Here is a 21687-nt window from a genome sequence, read left to right as displayed (position 1 = left end):
ATACGTATATTTATGATGGTGACAGAACGACATCAATGTGCAAGGTCAACCTCTCAAAATTAAGTTCAGCCTAAAGGTTTCTCTGCACTAGTGAACTGAAACCTAACTAAATGTATGAACAGACCATAACCTACTCTTGTGCCAATCACTAAGTTTCAGCCAAAGATGGCCAACTGTGTAAATGATGTTCAAATAAGGCAGACACCAAGCTATAACCAATATGACTGTTTCTGTACCTCACTTCCATTTTCTGTACATCACTGTCCTTTTCCATCCATAAATATTCTTTGACCATGCAGCTGTGATGGAGCCTCTCTGAACCTATTCTGGTTCAGGGACTGCCCAATTCAGGGGCTGCTCAATTAAACTCTGTTAAATTTAGTTTGTCTAAAGCTTTGAACACACCACAGTATCTTATGGAAATGTTAACACATATGAGCAAAGATAAATCAACAATTTTCACTGCAAAAATGGTTATGATAGAGAAAAAGCAGAAATCACCCAAACGTTCACACATAAGGGAATATGCAAATAAACTATTCTATAACCATACCATGGAATACTATATACTCTCCAAGACCTCATTTTCATATATGGAGGAACTGATAATTCAGTTTTTAGCCTTAAATTGCTATTTCTAGACCTACATAGATGGTGCTAAATCATTTTAGGTCAAAACAGGGTGGTTGGGAGCTAATTATGTAATGACTTATATAGCTTGTCACTACCTCCTCTCAAACTCTGTGGTCTCAAGTATTCATATAAGTGTGTATACATATATTTTGGGGGGTGGGGAGAAAGATGCCAATCTTTCTCTAACAAAACCTCTTTTACCCTATTAAACCTGTCTTCCTTCATTTGGTTTCACTCTCCCACTGCTCCTGTACTAAGGATAAAGACTGAAGTAGATTTTAAACTACGTCCAAGAATCAAGAATGTGGTATTATCTTTATAATAAAGTACCCACCCACTCATTTTTGTTTCTGAATAAAATAAACCAACCTTTTGTGAAGAAGCTGCTTTCAGTCACTAAAAATTTAAAACCACAGTTAAGAGTTTAAGTATTTAAATCCAAAAATGCTTGGGAAAAAAATAAAACAGAAGGACTTGAGACTACATGGCTGAAGTGAGAGGTGACATGTTACATATCATGGGCATACCTAGTTTTATTGTGCTTTACTTTATTAAGCTTCACTGTTATTATTTATTTTATTTTATTTTATTTTATTTTTATAGAGTCTCACTCTATTATCCAGGCTGTAGGGCTGTGGCATGATCTCACTCACTGCAACTTCTGCCTCCCAGGCTCAAGCAATCTTCCCACCTCAGCCTCCCAAGAAGCTGGGACCACAGGCGTGCGTCACCACACTCAGCTAATTTTTATATTTTCTGCAGAGACAAGGTTTTCACCATGTTGCCCAGGCTGGTCTCAAACTCCTGAGCTCAAGCGATCTGCCCACCTCAGCCTCCCAAAGTGCTGGGATTACAGGCATAAATCACCATACCCAGCTTTTTTTTTTTTTTTTTGTGACGGAGTCTGGCTCTGTCACCCAGGCTGGAGTGCAGTGGCGCGATCTCGGCTCACTGCAAGCTCCGCCTCCTGGGCCCACGCCATTCCCCTGCCTCAGCTTCCCGAGTAGCTGGGACCACAGGCGCCCGCCACCGCGCCCGGCTAATTTTTTGTATTTTTAGTAGAGACGGGGTTTCACCGTGTTAGCCAGAATGGTCTGATCTCCTGACCTTGTGATCCGCCCGCCTCAGCCTCCCAAAGTGCTGGGATTACAGGCGTAAGCTACCACGCCCAGCCAGCTTACTTTTTTTGAAAAACAAAAACAAAAAAAACTGAAGGTGTGAAACCCTGAATCAAGCAAGTCTATTTTCCAACAGCATGTGTTCGTGTCTTTGTCACATTTTTGTAATTACTGCAATATTTCAAACTTTTAAATCATATTTGTTGTAATAATCTGTAATCAGTGATCTTTGGTATTCCTATTGTAATTGTTTCGGAGAGCCACAAACCACATCCCCATAAGACATAATCGATAATTAATCAATAAATGTATGTGTTCTGACTGATCCATCTCTCTCCCTCTCCTTGTGCCTTCCTATTTCCAGAGACACAACAGTATTAAAATTAGGCCAGTTAGTAACCTTAAATGGTCTCTAAGTGTTCAAGTGAAAGGATGACTTTGCACATCTCTCACTTAAAATCAAAAGCTAGAAATAAGTCTGGGCACAGTGACTCACACGTGTAATCCCAACACTGTAGGAGGCCGAGGCAGGGAGATCACTTGAGCCCAGGAGTTCAAGACCAGCCTGGGCAACAATGTGATACCCCCATCTCTTAAAAAAAAAAAGCTAGAAATGATTAAGCTCAGTGAGGAAGGCATGTCAAAAGCCAAGATCAGCTGAAAGCTTGGCTTCTTGCAGCAATCAGTTAGCCAAGTTGTGAATGCAAAGGAAAAGTTCTTGAAGGAAATTTAATGTGCTACTCCAGGGAACATATGAATGGTAAGAAAGCAAAACTATCTTACTGCTGACAGGGAGAACGTTTTTGTGATCTGGATAGAAAATCAAACCAACCACTACTTGGCCAGCTTACTATAATGGCCAATTATATACCAAAATACAGTCGTCCCTTGCTTGGTATACAAGGGGGACTGGTCCCAGGATCTCCCCTGTATATCCAAATATGCACACACTCAAGTCCTACAGTCTGCCCTGCAGAACCCATATATACAAAAAGCTGGTTTCCCATCCTGAGAATACTTTATTTGCAAATCCCCTTTGGTTGAAAATTATCAGCATATAAGTCCAGTTCAACTGGTGTTGTTCAAAAGTCAACTAACTGCACTAGCTGTCTGTATGCTGAACTGAACAGGGGAGGGATGAAAAAGTTAAGCTAAGCATGCCCCAGGTCATTCTGCCACACTCACTTACCAGATGTTACTCCTTTTTTGGAGAGGAGTAAGAGAGAAAAAGGGGCCAGGTGCGGCGGCTCATACCTGTAATCCCTACATTTTGGAAGGCTGAGGCAGGAGGATCATTTGAGGCTAGGAGTTAGAGACAAGCCTAGGCAACACAGTGAGACCCCCATCTCTAGTAAAAATAAATTAATTAAGCAAATTAGCTGGGCATGTGCACCTGTAGTCCTAGCTACTCGGGAGGCTAAGGCAGGAGGACTGCTTGGGCCCAGGAGTTTGAGGCTGCAGTGAGCTATGATCATGCCACTGCACTACAATCTGGGTGATAGAGTGAGAACCCATCTCTAAAGGAAAAAAAAGAAGACAAAGAGGTTAAAACCATTACCTGGCCGGGTGCAGTGGCTCAAGCCTGTAATCCCAGCACTTTGGGAGGCCGACACGGGCGGATCACGAGGTCAGGAGATCGAGACCATCCTGGCTGACATGGTGAAACCCCATCTCTACTAAAAAATACAAAAACTAGCCGGGAGGTGGCGGGCGCCTGTAGTCCCAGCTATTCGGGAGGCTGAGGCAGGAGGATGGCGCAAACCCGGGAGACGGAGCTTGCAGTGAGCTGAGATCCGGCCACTGCACTCCAGCCTGGGCGGCAGAGCGAGACTCCGTCTCAAAAACAAAAAAAAAAACCATTACCTTAGCAAAGTCCCTCCACATAGAACCTGTGATTTCCCATATTATATAGTAGTTTCAAAGAAAAAAAAAAAACAGAGGGGAAGAATTAGTAAAAAATACATACATATGTATATATGGCTTTTTCCCCCAACCAATAAAACACATCCATCTAGAAGCAGTGGCTCATGTCTGTAATTCCAACACTTTGGGCAGCATAGGTGGGAGGATCACTTGAGCCTAGGAGTTCGATGCTGCAGTAAGCTATGATGGTACCACTGCAGTACAGCCTGGGTGACACAGTGAGATCATCCCTTTAAAAAAGGACAAAAAAAAAAAAAGAGAGAGAGGTTGAGTGTGGTAGCTCATGATTGTAATCCCAGAATTTTGGGAGGCTGAGGTGGGAGGATTGCTTGAGCCCAGGAGTTCAAGATCAGCCTGGGCAACAAAGGGAAACCTCATCTCTGCAAATAATTTTTAGAATTCGCCAGAGGTGGTAACACCTGTGGTCCCAGCTACTCAGGAGGCTGAGGTGGGAGGACCGCCTGAGCCAGGAGGTTAAGGCTGCAGTGAGCCATGATCATGACACGGCACTCCAGCCTAGGGAACAGACTGAGGAGGTCCTGTCTCAAAAAAAAAGAAAAAAAAAAAGGCTGGGAGCGATGGCTCATGCCTGTAATCTCAGCACTTTGGGAGGCCAAGGCAAGCAGATCACATGAGGCCAGGAGTTTGAGACCAGCTGAACCACAAAACCCCATCTCGACTAAAACCACAAAAATTAGTCAGGTGGAGTGGCACGTGCCTATAATCCCGGCTACTCGGGAGGCTGAGGCAAGAGAATCGCTTGAACCTGGGAGGCAGAGCTTGCAGCAAGCCGAAATTGGGTCACTGCACACTAGCCTGGATGACAGAGCAAGACTGTGTAAAATAAAATAAAAACCAAAAAAAAAAAAAAAGCAAGCAATAACCAGAAAAAGTAGAAAATTTAAAACAAAGTATCACATCACTGTAGAATTTCTTCAGAGAAGTTCAAAACGAGGCCAGGCATGATGGCTCAGACCTGTAATCCCAGCACTTCGGGAGGTCAAGGCAGGCAGATCACTTGAGATCAGGTGTTCAAAACCAGCCTCTGGCCAACACGGTGAAACCCTGTCTCTGCTAAAAATACAAAAGTTAGCTGGGCAATGGTGGCGCACGCCTGTAGTCCCAACTACTTGGGAGACTGAAGCAGGAGGATCACTTGAACCCGGGAGGCGGAGGCTGCAGTGGGCCAAAATCATACCACTGTACTCCAGTGTGGGTGACAGAGCAAGACTCTGTCTCAAGAAAAAAAAAAAAATTAGCCTTTGGTGCAGATTTAATAATGTTTCTTTAATGAATTCAACCTAAAATTACAAGACAAAACAGCACTTAAGTCATTTCAATCAACAATGATGTTTGAATCACAAGTAATGGCAAGCTGCTTCATATACTTCCTGTGCTATACAAAGTTAAAACAAGAAGCAATACCTCCATTCCCCCACAAACTATAGTTTCAGCAGTGCCTTCCAGACCTTGTTGCAATCACAAGGAAACTTCTATATTTCAAAGTCCAATTAACTGTGCAATTGAGGAGATTCCACCTAATTTAATTGGAAGTGACTGATCTATAGTGTTTGATCTATTTAATCTACAATACATGTTAAAAGGAAAAAATACCAGAGAAGAACCTAATAGAATTATATAAATATTTTCCAAGCAATGAGTATGCTCAATTAAAGTCATATACAGATGCTCCTCGACTTACAACAGGGTTAGGTCCTGATAAACCCATTTTGAGTTGAAAATACTGTAAATTGAAAATGCATTTAACCTAACCTACTGAACATTAACAGTTTAGCCTAGCCTACCTCAAACATGCTGAGAATGCTTACATAAGCCTACAGTTGGGGAAAATCATCCAACACAAAGTCTATTTTATAATAAAGTGTTGAATATCTCATGTAATTTATTGAATACAATACTGAAGTGAAAAACAGAAAGATCATATGGGTACTCAAAGATCGGTATCTCCTGAATGCATATCACTTTTTTGCACCGTGGAAAGTGGAAAAACCCTAAGTTGAACCAACATAAATTAGGGACCATCTGTACTCATAGATTGCTATCAGTATTTCATATTAATATATTGGCAGTACCTAGCTGTGTGGAAAGACATTTTCAAAGATAGAATATGTAAAATCTCATTACAAATCAGACTTAACAGATGAACACTGGCAATTGACTGACGAACACTTAATTTTAAATCCCAATAAAGCAAAATGTTATCCCAATAAAAATTCCGTCATTCTTACTAGAACTGTATTACCAAAACATATACTATATTTTGAACTTCATAAAAATTTTCACCAAAAATTTGCAGAAATTTTTCTTTTTTGATATACAAGTACTTACATAATATCCTCAATTTTGCCTCCTGACTGACAAAGCCCAAAGTGTTTATTAGCTGGACCTTTTACAGAAAATATTTGGTGATCTCTGGGATTTATACTTTTTTAAAAGTATGACTGGACAACTGGTTATCCATATTTTTAAAAACACAGTAATAAAATTAGATTTTTGCCAGGCATGGTAGCTCACACCTATAATCGCAGCACTTTGGGAGGCCAAGGAGGGCAGATCACTTGAGGCCAGGACTTCGAGGCCAGCCTGGCTAATATGGTAAAACCCTGTCTCTACCAAAAATACAAAAATTAGCCAGGCGTGGTGGCGCATGCCTATAGTCCCAGCTACTCAGGAGGCTGAGGTGGGAGAGTCACTTGAACCCGGGAGGCAGAGGTTGCAGTGAGCTGAGATCACGCCACTGCACCCCATCCTGGGTGATGGAGTGAGACCTCATCTTAAAAAAAAAAAATTAGATTTTTTAATGTTAAAAAAAAAACTAATAAAATTTTTAGAATAAGATACAAAAAGTGCAAACCATAAAAGATCAATAACTGATTAAATTTTATGACTTTATAAACAAGGAGCAAACATAAGCTATGGACTTAGAGAATACATTTGCAACTCATATAATCAACAAAAAATTAGCATTCAAAATAAAATGAATTTTTACAAGTCAAATTTATAAAAAGAAAAAACAACCCAATAGAAAAGCAGGCAATTCATAAAAGGAGAAATCCTAATGTCTAGAAAGTATGAAATAATGCCTGATCTTACTAGTAATAAGAGGAAATACAAATTTTTTAAGTTTTGGGGGGTTTTGTTGAGACGGAGTCTCGCTCTGTCACCCAGGTTAGAGTGCAATGGTGTGATCATAGCTCACTGCAACCTGCACCTCCCCGGGTTCAAGCGATACTCCTGCCTCAGCCTCCCAAGTAGCTAGGATTATAGGCAGCTGTCATCATGCCTGGCTAATTTTTGTATTTTTGTAGAGATGGGGTTTCACCACGTTGGCCAGGTTGGTCTTGCACTCCTGGTGATTCACCCGCCTTGGCTTCCCAAACTGCCAGAATTATAGGCATGTGCCACTGCGCCCAGCCTAAAAAGATTTTTTACGAAAGAAAAATATAGACTGATCTGAGTACATACAGTGGTATTCACAACTAAATGATGCCTTCTCCGGAGCTGCTTCACTTGACTAGCCTTTAAAAAAAAGTGAGAAATAAAATTTTCCACAGATCAGTAATTTTTTTTAAACCTAACAATATTGACCAAGCATGATAGCTCGCGCCTGTATTCCCAGCACTTTGGGAGGCCGAGGAGGGCAGATCAGGAGGTCAGGAGAACAAGACCATCCTGGCCAACATGGTGAAACCCCAGCTCTACTAAATATACAAAAAAAAAAATTAGCCAGGCATGGTGGCAGGCGCCTGTAGTCCCAGCTACTCGGGAGGCTGAGGCAGAAGAATTACTTGAACCTAGTGAGCCAAGATCACGCCACTGCATAGCCTGGGTAATAGAGGAAGACTGTATCTCCAAAAAAAAAAAAAGGAAAAAAAAATTGTTTTAAATTAGCTGGGCGTGGTGGCAGTCCCAGCTACTCCAGAGGCTGAGGCAAGAGGGCCCCTTGAGCCCAGGACTTCTAGGTTACAGTAAGCTATGATTCCAGCACTGCACTCCAGCCTGGGCAACAGAGTGAGACCTTATCTTTAAAAAAAAAGAAAAAAACTAACAATACCAATAACTGCTAAAAATGTAAGCACGTAAGAAGCAGGAACTCTCATGTTCTATTGGTGTCAATGTGAAAGAGCACAACCCATTAGAAGAGTACTTTGGCTATATCTAGTGAGGTTAAAAATGAGTATACCCAGTCATTTCACCTATAGGTATCATTTCACTCACAGGTATGTGCCCCAGATAAATTCTCAAATGTGTGCACAAGGAACCATATACAGTTCTCTGAAACACTAGAAACAACTTAAATGAAAAACAAAAAGAGAAAAGATAAATTGTGGCATAGACATAAAACAAAATACAACAGAAAATTGTAACCAAATGACAATAGGAAAATAAATAATGATGTATTCATCAACAAAATATTAAACATTGGTTAACACAAATAACTAATATTACACTGATTGACATGGATAAATCTCCAAGCAATGTTAAACCAAAAAACAAACAAAAAAAAAGATTATGAGACATCTAATGTGATACTTTTCTATTTCTATAATGTTTTAAAACATGCAAAAACAATGACATATACTGCTTAAAAAGTATGTTTACTAAAAAGTATACACCTATAGACAAATGGTATGGTATATACATGAAATTTAGATAATGGTTAACACTGAAAAAAGAAGGCAGAGAAGGTAACGGGAAGAGGCAACATAAAGAGGGTTTCAACTGTATCTGTAAGGTTTTGTTTCTATATATATGTATGTTTTATATATACATACATGTTTTCTATATAACATATATGTCATATATATTCAAAGACAGGGTATCAGTCTGTCGCTCAGGCTGCAACACAATGACGTGATCATAGCTCACTGTAACCTCCAACTCCTGGGCTCCTGCGATACTCCTGCCTCAGCCTACCAAAGCACAGGGATTACAGGCATGATGAGCCACTGTGCCCAGACTAAACATTATGTTTTGATCCAAACAAAAAACAAGAAATAAAGTGACCAAACAAACAAACAAAAAACTGAAAAGTATATCTTTATGTAACAAGCCAAAGGAGAAAAGGAAGAAGACAGAAATGGCAGCAAGACTTTAAAACAGGCACTATTCTAGGCACTGGGGATATAAGCAGTAAACAAAACTAATTCCTTGCCCTTGTGATGAAACATTCCAGTGCAGGAAAACGACAATGCACAAGTAAATTTATGTCAAATGACAGTAAGTGCTATGAAAAAAAAAAAAAAAAAAAAGAGTAAGAAAAAACATGAAGATAGGAAAACAATAAAATTTATTTTATACGCGCTGATATTTAAAGTCATGAGACTGGATAACATAGGGAGTAAGGGTAGATGAGAAGTCTGAAAATTGAGCCCTAGACAATCCAAAATTTAGAAGTCAGGGAAATGAGACGAGATCTGTGAATAAGCAGGAAGAGAACTATGAACAGTGGTAACCTGAAAGTCAACTGATCAAAGCATTTCAAGAAGAATGATGCACTATGCAATATGATGCTGACAGGTTGACTAAGATAACTTGAGAATTGACCAATGTAAAGATATCAGTGACCCTGAACTAGCTATTTCAGTGTAACAATAGTGGCAGAAGTCTACTCTGAGTGACCTTAAGAAATAATGGGAACAGATGAATTACAAACTGCAAGTACAGATAACTCAACAAGTTTTGCTACAAAGTTACCAGAGAAACTGACTAGCCAGAAGGACATAGCTCCAAGGGGATACAGAATAAAGAAATTTTTTCTCCTGAAGATGGAAACAATTACAGTGTATTTGTATGCTCCTGGGGATGACCCAGTAGGACAAACATTGCTAGAGAGTCACTAACTACATGTGGGAAGGGACTACTGAAGGAAAATAGAAAAGAGAGGAGATACTCATGCATGAATTCAAAAGGCAAATATGACCAAAGAAAACATGTGCCAAGAAAAGGAGCACAAAATAGCACAACAGAAGATAAAGATGAAGATAGAATGTTAAGAATAAAATAGAAGGCCTTGGACATCACCTGCCATTATGAGAAGTTTGTTAGAAGGAATGAAATGAGAGAATACAATCCATTTATACTCTAATTACTGCTTAGTACCTGTTCAGTAATGTATTTTCATAGAATAGCACTTAAATCTATCGTGTAGTAACAGTACTGTCTGGCTGGGCACACAGTGGTTCATGCCTGTAATTCCAGCACTTTGGGTGGTCAAGGCAGGAAGATCACTTGACTTCAGGATCCAGGAATTCGAGACCAGCCTGGGTGGCATGGTGAAACCCCATCTCTACAAAAATTAGTCGGGTGTGGTGGTGTATGCCTGTAGTCCCAGCTACTCAGGAGACTGAAGTGGGAGGATCACTTAAGCCTGGGAGGTGGAGGTTGCAGTGACCTGAGATCACACCACTGCACTGTATCCTGAGGCAGAGTGAGCCACCATCTCAAAAAATAAAATAAGGCATAGAAATTATTTAAAATGTTACCAGTGGTTAATGCAGCATAGAATAATTATGGAGAATTCTCTTGTCTTGAGATAGGGTCTCACTCTGTTGCCCACACTGGAGTGTACTGGTGTGATCATGGCTCACGACAACGTCAAACTCCTGTGCTCAAGCCATCCTCCCACCTCAGACTCCCAAGTGGCTGGGACCACACCAGCTTGGTGGTGCACACCACAAAAAAAGCCCAGCTAATTTTTTAATTTTTTGTAGAGGTAGGGTCTTGTTTTGTTGCCCAGGCTGGCCTCAAACTCATGATCTCAAACGATCCTCCTGCCTTGACTTCTCAAGATGCTGGGATTATAGGCATGAACCAGCGCACCCAGCCAGAATTCTTAAATTTTCTTTTTATCTAAGGTTCCTGCCCTATGATGACCACATAATACTTCTTTATTGTTATTTAACACTTATCTTCCTGTAATTATGAAAAAATAAATAAAACAAAAGTCAAATCTCCCCTTCCTTTCCCCAGAGAAATAAGCTTGCTGAATACCATACCTAATCATTTCTGTACATATATATAAATACGTTAAAAACTATAATTTAGGTAAACATATAACAGTAATGTTTTTTCCTTTTACAAATGTAATTATACATTTTGTTTTGCCACTAGTTTTCATTCAACAATAAATCAGAGGAGATCTATTTCAATACATAAAACCACCTATTCTTTTTATAGCTATGTATTATTTTCATTGTAAAACTGTATCATAGTTTAATCTTTATTCAACCAATGGAAAACAAAGTTGTACCAACTTTTTACTACTACAAAAAATGCTACAAAGAAAGCTTTATTCATGGCCTTATCCAATAACTGTACACATATAAAAACAGTAATGGCTAACATTTGAGTGCTTACTATGCCAAGCACAAGCTTCCACATAAAATACACAGTATCAACATATGCATCTGTACTATTTGTATTATTTGTACTTCTGTAACCTGTCCATATTCATTTTCTCTGAAAATCAATTGCTTTAAAACAACTGGCCAAAATACGCTTAAAACAAATTTTTTTTTAGAGATGGAAGGATCTCATTTTGTTGTGCAGGCTGGTGTTGAACTCCTGGGCTCAAGCCATCCTCCCACCTCAGCCTCCCAAATAGCTGGGATTATAGGCATGTGCCACTGTGCCCAGCTTCAGAATACAATTTTAATCTAAGAAATTTCTGGCAAAATATCCCCATGGGTTCTGTGAAAATACCTGGCATGTAAGCACTCATACACTCGTGCATTCTACAAATATTATTTGAGAACCTAAAATGTGCTGGATATTGAGTGAATAAAACAGACATGATATCCGTACTCGTGGGCATTTAGCCTTGCAAACATTTAAAGTGAATTAAGTGGAAAGCAAAAAGAAAAGTGAAGAGGCAAACACATCAGCTACAGAAAGACTAGTACCATTTGTGTCAACACACAATTATAACTGATTCTTAAGCCAGTCTGCCACATCCTATGGATTTAAACTACTGCTTTAATCTTAAAATACTGCTTTATTTTTATCATTTCATGCTCAGGAACCCACAAATTTTCTTAGTATTTACCACGTATATACTTCACCCATTTTCTACATTAGCTATTTCAAACCTTCACACTCAAGGCTTCCCCTATGCATCCCACTATTTCCCCTAGAGTTTCCCAGAGGACCACCTAAGTACATTTTAATGACTACTTTACAGAAAAGGGGGGAAAGTTACCCTTTCAAGTTTTCACTGCCTGCATCCACACTAATTACAACTTCCTTCGCTCTAAGTGAAGATATTTTCTCATCTCTCTAAAATGAGTCTCTCTACATATGTTCTTAAGATTAATCCTGGCCGGGCGCGGTGGCTCAAGCCTGTAATCCCAGCACTTTGGGAGGCCGAGGCGGGCGGATCACGAGGTCAGGAGATCGAGACCATCCTGGCTAACATAGTGAAACCCCGTCTCTACTAAAAATACAAGAAAATTAGCCGGGTGTGGTGGCGGGCACCTGTAGTCCCAGCTACTCGGGAGGCTGAGGCAGGAGAATGGCGTAAACCCGGGAGGCGGAGCTTGCAGTGAGCCGAGATCTCGCCAGCTTGCAGTGAGCCGAGATCTCGCCACTGCACTCCAGCCTGGGGCACAGAGCAAGACTCCATCTCAAAAAAAAAAAAAAAAAAAAGATTAATCCTGTCACCTCACAACTATCTAAGGATCTGTTACTATTACTAGTAATTTATTACTAGTAATCTACTACTGTCTGTATCTTCAACATCTCTACTGATTCTTTTTTTCTCAAGCAAGGCATGCTCACTTCTTATTCATCTTGAAAAAAACACTCTCTTGCTACAATGTACTGTTTTTATCCTAAAATCTCCTCTCATCCCTTCCCCTTTAAAACCAAACAATGTGTACTTCACCATTCAAAATTTCTCACTCTTGGCCGGTCGTGGTGCCTCACGTAATCCTAACACTTTGGGAGGCTGAGACAGGTATCACTTGAGGTCAGGAGTTCAAAATCAGCCTGGCCAATATGATGAAACGCCCTCGCTACTAAAAATACAAAAATTAGCTAGGCATGGTGGCACATGCCTGTAATCCCGGCTACTTGGGAGGCTGAGGCACGAGAATCCCTTGAACTCGGGAGGTGGAAGTTGCAGTGAGCTGAGACCATGCCACTGCACTCAAGCCTGGGTGACAGAGCAAGACTCCATCTCAATCAACGTCTCATTCTCCATTCATCCTTAACTCACTACACTCTGGTTTCTGCCTCCATATCACTCCTTTGAAACTTTCACCAGTAGTAATTTCTTGAGTCTCCAAAAGAGACTCAGTCCTAGTACTACTTGACCTCTGTTTTATCTATCATCACTCCTTGCTTCAAGCATTCTCCTCCATTGGTTCATTTAAAAAAAAAAAAAAAGCTACTATCAGCTGCTTCCCAACTGCTCCTTTTCAATTTCAATTGTTTATGGGTTGCTCTTCTTCTGTGTCCTTATGAATATTCTTAGACTTAGAGACATGAGTTGACTTGCTAAAGGTCACATACCAGTAGATAGCAAACTAGAAACACAAATGACAAAACAAAAGTCATACTTTACATATCCCTATTCTAGCACCTATTATATTTAATGCATTTCAGTTTCAGTATCTGCTCCCTGACTCTCCTATAGCAGATCATAAGCTTCTTAAAAGCAAAAGAGTTTTTACCATCATTCAGTTCTTTAAAAACAGGGCATTTTTGTTTGTTTGTTTTCTGTTTTGGTTTTTTTTTTTTTTTTTGGCTTTTTTTTTTTTTTTTTTTTGAGACACAGTCTGGCTCTGTTGCCCAGGCTAAAGCGCAGTGGGTGCGATCTCGACTCACTGTAACCTCTGCCTCCTGGGTTCAAGCAATTCTCCTGCCTCAGCCTCCCCAGTATCTGGGATTACAGGCACCCACCACCACGCCCAACTAATTTTTGTATTTTAGTAGAGACAGGGTTTCACCATGTTGGCCAGATAGGCCTCCAACTCCTGACCTCAGGTGACCCACCAGCCTTGGCCTCCCAAAGTGCTGGGATTACAGGCATGAGCCACCGCACCCAGCCAGAAAAACAGAGAGCTTTTTCGGGTTTTTTTGTTTTTGTTTTTTTGAGACAGAGTCTCACCCTGTCGCCCAGGCTGGAGTGCAATGGCACAATCTCAGCTCACTGCAAACTCCACCTCCCAGATTCAAGCAATTCTCCTGTCTCAGCTGGGATTACAGAGGTACGCAACCACGCCTGGCTAATTTTTTGTATCTTCAGTAAAGACAGGGTTTTACCATGTTGGCCAGGCTGGTCTTGAACTCCCGACCTCATGATCCGCCTGCTTTAGCCTCCCAAAGTGCTAGGATTACAGGTGTGAGCTACCGCGCCTGGCCAACAGAGAGCTTTTTAATGCTAAATCTTATTTTCCTAAAACACACACACACACACATTTTAGTTATAAACAATATATACTCTTTCTATTCTTACTAGCCCATCAGCCCACATTAAAGAAATCAGTCAGGCCCGGTGCAGTGGCTCATGCCAGTACTCCCAGCACTTTGGGAGGTCAAGGTGGGCTGATTGCTTGAGCTCAGGAGTTTGAGACCAGCCTGGGCAACAGAGCGAAATACCATCTCTTTAAAAAAATACAAAAATTAACTGGGCATGATGGTGTGCACCTGTAGTCCCAGCCACTTAGGAGGCCAAGGTGGGGAGGATGGCTTGAACCTGGTAGGTGGAGGCTGCAGTGACTTGAGATCATGCCACTGCACTCCAGCCTGAGTGACAGAGCCAGACTATCTCAAACACAAAACAAAACAAAATAAGGAAATCAGTCTAAGGAATAGTAAGAGACAAAAGATATGTTTATTAAAGTTATACTAGTATTCATAAGATTTAACATACTTCGACCTTAAAAGCACTTACTTTGTTAAATGAGTTTGAATCGCATGAAGTAATACCCAGGTTACCTCTACTTTACAAGACAAGTGGGAGTGCAAAAAAAGAGATTTGGATTCATTTGTTCATTTATATCAGACTAATGAATTGTTGTCAATCTCCTGGAATTTATGCACATGGAAGTCATAATGATTTCTCTGTAGCTGTGAGATTTTATGATCATTTTAGCAATATTTGTGTGTCTGTGTGTATGTGAAACGAAACACACACAAATGAAATTACTGGCTCACGTACTGAATGAAGCATTACTGTTCCAGGAGGTTTCATTGTAAATATCAACAAATAAACCTATGTTCTTCCCATCCAATACAAAAAAAAAAAAAGTTATCTTATTTCCTGGTGTATAGTTTTCTTCTGATACCTTAGATTTATATAAAGCTTCTGCTCAGTATAGGTGCTGCCAAAATGAGCAAAAGGCTTCTGCTCAGAAGTGAGCCACTTCACTAGCAAACTATTCAGGAAGCCAACAAATGTTAGTGTTCTCAATGCAACTGTTCCGCTCACTCGAATTGTGATCCTCCTCCTGTTCAACAGCATACAACAGTAAACAACATAATATTCAGAAATAGCCTGTACCTTACTCAGCATACACCCACCCATTATTTTCTATAATATATTGAAATTTTATTTTATTTATGTATTTATTTTTGAGACACAGTCTTGCTCTGTTACCCAGGCTGGAATGTAGTGGCGTGATCTTAGCTCACTATAACCTCTGCCTCCCGAGTTCAAGCAATTCCCCTGCCTCTGCCTCCCAAGTAGTTGGGATTACAAGCGCCTGCCACTACAACTGGCTAATTTTTGGTTTTTGGTTTTTTTTTTTTTTTTTTTTTTTGAGACAGAGTCTCGCGCTGTCGCCCAGGCTGGAGTGCAGTGGCGCGATCTCAGCTCACTGCAAGCTCCGCCTCCCGGGTTCACGCCATTCTCCTGCCTCAGCCTCCTGAGTAGCTGGGACTACAGGTGCCCGCCACCGCGCCCGGCTAAATTTTTGTATTTTTTAGTAGAGACGGGGTTTCACCGTGGTCTCGATCTCCTGACCTTGTGATCCGCCCACCTCGGCCTCCCAAAGTGCTGGGATTACAGGCGTGAGCCACCGCGCCCGGCCAATTTTTGTATTTTTAGTAGAGACAGGGTTTCACCATGTTGGCCAGGCTGGTCTTGAACTCCTGACCTCAGATGATCCACCGACCTCCGCCTCCCAAAGTGCTGGGATTATAGGCATGAGCCCCCACGCCCAGCCTGAAAATTTATTAAGATAACCATCTCCTCACTTGTAACAGTCTGACCAAAATTTAAATTAGAAGGGTTTGCCCTTCGGAAGTTTATATATCTTTTCAGCCGGGTGTGGTAGCTCACACCTGTAATCCCAGCACTTGGAGAGGCTGAGGTGGGCAGATCCCCTGAGGTCAGGAGTTCAAGACCAGCCTGGGCAACTTGGTGAGACGCCCCACCACCACCACCACCCCCCACCTCCATTTCTACAAAAAATTAGCCAGACATGGTGGGGCAGGTTGTGATGGTGCCTCTGTACTCCAGCCTGGGCGATGAATTGAAACCCTGTCTCAAAATATTTTTTAATCATTAAAAAAAATAAAAAAGAAGTTTATATACTATTTCATTTGTTCTTTCCTCCTCCATAGAAATACAGATCATTTTACAAGCAGGTTAAACATGGAGGGTGCTTTGTACTTGTTTTATTCAATCCAAAATACCTAACATTAAGTGTTCTTCATTGTTAAAATTATTTACTATTCAGAATGCACCACGGCCAGGCCAGGTGCAGCGGCTCACCTGTGCCTATAATCCCAGCACTTTGGGAGGCCAAGCAGGGCAGATCATCTGAGCTCAGGAGTTCGAGACTAGCCTAGACAACATGGCGAAACCTCATCTCTACAAAAAATTAGCTGGGCATGATGGCACGTGCCTGTAGTCCCAGCTACTGGAGAGCCTGAGGTGGAAGGATCACCTGAGCCTGGGAGGTCAAGGCTGCAGTGAGCCATGATCATGCCCCTGCACTCCAGCCTGGGTTACAAAGTGAGATCCTGTCTCAAAAATAAAAATAAAAATAAAAAATAAATAGAAAACTACTAATCCTGCCCAACTAGAATTTCCACTCAATGCCAATAAAAATTTGAATATCAATTCCCAACCTGAAGTCCCTTAACCCTTCTAGAAGGGTTTGTTTTCTGTTTTGTTTTCTGTTTTGGTTTTTTTTTTTTTTTGGCTTTTTTTTTTTTTTTTGAGACACAGTCTGGCTCTGTTGCCCAGGCTAAAGCGCAGTGGGTGCGATCTCGACTCACTGTAACCTCTGCCTCCTGGGTTCAAGCAATTCTCCTGCCTCAGCCTCCCCAGTATCTGGGATTACAGGCACCCACCACCTGTAATTCCAAGGGAATCAACACTTGGTGAGCATTTAATACAGATCTCTAAAAAAGTGTAATAGGTGTCCTGGAAATACGCCCAACATTTCAAAAAAAGCTGAATACAAATTACACATATGCTGAAGTAAAATTCCGCAGGTTATTAATAAATGAAGACTGGTAAATCTTTCAAGATATTATTTCACCACATATTACTCTAAATGTGTCCTCCTCTGGTACTTATTCAAAAGACATATAATATGATGCTATGTACTGTAATGGATCATGTACAAAATCCTACTGAAATACAATGGAAGGAGGAATTAGTTCTGCTTAGAAAGACTTCACAGAGGGAATATCTCAGCAGAATCTGGAAGGATAATTCAGCTCTCTGGGCTGCAGATGCCTCCTAAGTGTGTTTCTGGTTACAAAAATTCACAGAATTGAATTTGGGTAAGTCTTTAAAGATCACCTAGTCCTGAGGTTTTCCACCTTCATTTTAAACTAATAACATCTTTTCTTCAAAAGTCTAATTGAAACTCCAGTATATAAAACAGGTAATATGGAAGAACTGCTCTTTTGAAAGGGGAGGGTTATTGAAAAACACTGTTGTTCTAACCAACCCCCTTCGTTTTTAAACTAAGCTGAAACACTAAGAAGGACAATGACTTGGCAAAAGCCATATAAAGACAAAAACGCAACAATTATTCAAAGAACAACTCTTAAGCATTATCTCCTCTTTGAAGTCTTTCCTTTCTCCCCCGCTGGAATTTACCAATGTATTTCATTCCTCAATATATCTAGGACGTACTTCCATTATGGCTTCTATAAAACTTTAGTGTCCTAATTTTATTTATTTGTTTTTTGAAACAGCTAAGGGATCTTCCTACCTCAGCTTCCCAAGTAGCTGGGTCTACAGGCACACACCACCACACCCAGCTAATTTTTTCTGTGTATAGACAGGGTCTCACTATGTTGCCCAGGCTGGTCTCGAACTCCTAGGCTCAAGTGATCCTCCCAATTCCGCCCCCCAAGTGCTGGGATTACAGGCATGAGCCACCATAACAGTCTCTAATTTTTTTTTTTTTTTTAATGTGTCTGTGTCTGTCTCTACTGTTTTCCCTGAAGGCATGTACTGGCTCAATCATTTTTGTATATTCACCCAGACTAACATTTATTACATTGACCAAGTTTCAGAAAATATTTAATCTAGCTTGGTGCCTGGCACAGAGCAGGACTTAATAGGTATCTGTCAAACAAATTTACCAAAAATGAGGTCAGTAAATGAAATAACACATTTAAAGCAGTTACAACAGTAGCTGAAACATAGTGTATATTCCATAAACATTAGTTATTACGTAACTTTATATAGACAGGAAAAAACCCTGAAACCATTATTGAACATTTGATCTGGAAGGCAAAAACTAAGCACCTTTAATCAAGTTTTCAACTTGCTAATTTACATATTGCCAATACAGGTTGAGTATCCTTTATCTGAAACACTTGGGACCAAAAGTATTTCAAATTTTGGATTTTTTTGGATTTTGGAATATTTGCGTATACATAATGAGGTATCTCGGGGATGGGACCCAGTATAAATACAAAATTCATTTATGTTTCATATATACCTTATAAACATAAACTGAAGATAATTTTATACAATATTTTAAATAATTTTGTGCATGAAACAAAGTTTGTGTACATGAACCAACCATCAAAAAGCAAAAAATACAAAGTCCACAGGTGTGGACTTTTTCACTTGTGGTGTCACATTGGCACTCATAAAGTTTTGGATTTCCAAGCATTTTGGATTTTTGGATTAGGGATACTCAACCTGTACAACCACCTCTTTGATGAGAAAGCAAAAATTTAGCTCATTTATAAAGATCTCTTGACTCTGGCAGCCTGGGGAAAATGTATCTAGACTTGAAGTGACAGGAGAAATTAGGCGGGTCCTAAACTTGGGGCTAAGTCACTTCTTTCTAGACCTCAGTTTTGGTCATCTGTCAAAGAGAGGTGGTGGGAAGTGGAAAAGATTATAAGGTTCTTTCTTGCTCTAATGCTGTAGGGGCTTATAACAAATTTAGAGCTAGAATCTTTCAGTTTTCAATTCACATGAGCAAGAACTTTGTAAAAAATCAGCAAATGGGCTGGGCGCGGTGGCTCACGCCTATAACCCCATCACTTTGGGAGAAGAGGCGGGCGGATCACGAGGTCAAAAGATGGAGACTATCCTGGCCAATATGGTGAAACTCCGTCTCTACAAAAAATACAAAAAAATTAGCTGGGTATGGTGGCGAGCACCTGTAGTCCCAGCTACTGGAGAGGTTGAAGCAGGAGAATCGCTTAAACCCGGGAGGCGGAGACTGCAGTGAGCCGAGATCGCGCCACTGCACTCCAGCCTGGTGACAGAGCCAGACTTCGTCTCAAACAAAAAAAAAAAAAAAAAAAAAAAAAAGAAAGAAAGAAAGAAATCAGTAAATGATACACTGAATTTGGTGTCAGATAGTAGGGGTCATTATACCAGCTCTGTTATTATTTAGCTGTGTGATTCGAAGCAAGAAGCAAACCCTCTGGGTCTCGATTTCCTCAATCTGTTCAACAAAGTTGTTGGACAATATAAACTCTATTTAAATATCAAAGTCCAGGCCGGGCACAGTGGCTCATGCCTGTAATCCCAGTACTTTGGGAGGCCAAGGGAGGAGGATTCCCTAAGCCCAGGAGTTTGAAATTAGCCTGGGCAACATCGCAAGACCCAGGCTCTCATTAAAACACACACGCACACACACACACACACACACACAAAAGATACATCATAGTCATGATACTCCATGAAATAAGCTACCTCTGAAGGAGATATTCAGGTGGGGACTGAATCACTGATTATTAGAAATGTTTAGAGGACTCCCGCACAAACCAAAAGTAGAGAATTTCAAGATTAGAAGAAACCTTACAACTCACCCAACTGAGACCCAAGTCCTCTCTAATATATTCCTGGAAGAGGTCGCCCAACCATTTTGGTAACGGAGAACTACCCATGGAAACAAGCCACTTCAATTTAGGCCAAATATGATGCAAAGTTACTTTACTGAAGTCACACCATCCTCTGGTAACTTTCGTCCACTAGTTTCATCTATCACTTAAGCGTCCCTCAAATATTTTGGATAGTGATAATACGCCCCTTAAATATCCTGTCCTCCAAAATTAAAGTACCCAACTCCATCAACCTTTTCTGGTAACATGATACCAAGACTCCCTCACCATTCAGGCTGCGTTCCTCAAAGAAACCTCCATTCTTGCTTTAGCGACTGTATTCAAATGACTCGATAAGCTTCTCCCATTCTGACATCTTAGAACCCAAGATTTCCCACTTGCCCAGCTGACACCACAGGGAAGCCTCTAATCACGCTTGCCACCTCCACCCACGAAAGCATTTGGGGTGGAAAGTGTGCCCTGTTGCTCCACTGGGAGACATGGAGACAAGAAGTCACGGCGGCACCGACAGAGAAGCCGGCACACTGTTCGCCTCCCCAGTGCAAGCCTCCTCCCTCACCGGTATTGCTTGGGGTCGCTGGGAGACTTGACGATCTCAGGGTCCCCGGCATTACTGAGAGACCCCCTCCGTCCCTCTTCCTCAGATTCATCCGCTCCTAGACGGGCAACCCGGCTGTTCTCGCCCAGATCCTGTCCATTGGGCTGCAGGTCAGGGCAGCTGCAGGTAGACTTCGCCTTGTTCCTTCCAGGCATGGCCAGAATAGGAAAGGATCTGGCAGGAGCAGAGTCTTCGCACCGACCCCGCGCTTCGATTCGCCAGAGCGCCGCGAGCTCCCGCCCGGCCTCACACAACTTCCTCCGGGTGGCACAGACTGCAGCAACAGTGACTCTCCTCAGCATTCACCACCAAGCTGGAGCGATGGACATCCCGCTTCCCAGGACCCACCTCCTCCGCGTTCCAGAGGCGGCGGCGGCCGGCGCTGGTGCTGCCGCAGCCGCGGGGAACAGGCCTGAACCCCTCCCCCAACCCAGTCTCCCTCACGCCGACTTCACTCATCCCTCCGCCCTCCCGGCCGCCGATGACGCTCCTGAGTTTAGCCAATCATGAGGGAAGAAAGTAGTCACGCTCACGTAAACAACCAATGAGAACAGGAAAGGAGAGGAACCAACGTGACCCGGACTGATTCTCGGAACAACCAGCGAGCATTTCGAAACCCAAGTGGGCGGGGCGAGGGAGAAGAGGCGGAGAGAGTGGCGCGGAGGACGACGGAAGAAGGGCAGCTGGCGCGTTTATGACGTACGCAGGGAGTGTTTTGTAACAACCACTGAGTAGTCCTCCGCGTCTCATAGAAAAATATTCCCCTAATGAGAAAACTGAGAAACGAGTGCAGAGAATTGATTCCAAAGTTTTAAAATTTCCCATTCGTGTCATAGTTTGAGTACCCTACCCCTCGGACCCGGGGCAAGCCTTCGGCTGTGACTCAGCACGTAAAAAACCAGAACGCCGGAAGTATTTTCCTACACCCGCCGGATGGACGCTGCTTCCCAGCGCCGCAAATAATTGGCTCTTCTCTACCCTACAGCCGGCCGTACGCTGGTGGGGTTTCATCCTCAAGGCCTAAGAAAGTGCTAAAAAGACCGGTCTAGACGTGCTCACTCTTCTGTGCGAAAACATTTTTTAGCTCCTCCAGCCTACTGTTAAATTCGG

General features: G+C 41.7%; 1 protein-coding gene across 3 annotated transcripts in view; it reads right to left on the bottom strand.

Moving 5' to 3' along the window:
• Positions 1-21016, bottom strand: part of NRDC (nardilysin convertase) — a 100712-nt gene extending 79696 nt beyond the window's left edge. The window contains exon 1 of one of the 3 annotated variants that reach the window (XM_007978765.3): positions 20539-21016. In XM_007978765.3, the coding sequence (XP_007976956.3) occupies positions 20539-20879 (341 nt within the window). In that variant the 5' untranslated portion in view covers positions 20880-21016. The remainder of the gene's footprint in view (positions 1-20538) is intronic. The other 2 variants (XM_007978764.3, XM_037999828.2) reach the window with 2 other exon arrangements.
• Positions 21017-21687: the final 671 nt, after the last annotated feature.

The sequence above is a fragment of the Chlorocebus sabaeus genome, chromosome 20 (assembly GCF_047675955.1).
Source record: "Chlorocebus sabaeus isolate Y175 chromosome 20, mChlSab1.0.hap1, whole genome shotgun sequence".
In the NCBI taxonomy this organism is placed as follows: Eukaryota; Metazoa; Chordata; class Mammalia; order Primates; family Cercopithecidae; genus Chlorocebus; species Chlorocebus sabaeus.
This window is presented reverse-complemented; position numbering and strand designations above follow the sequence as displayed.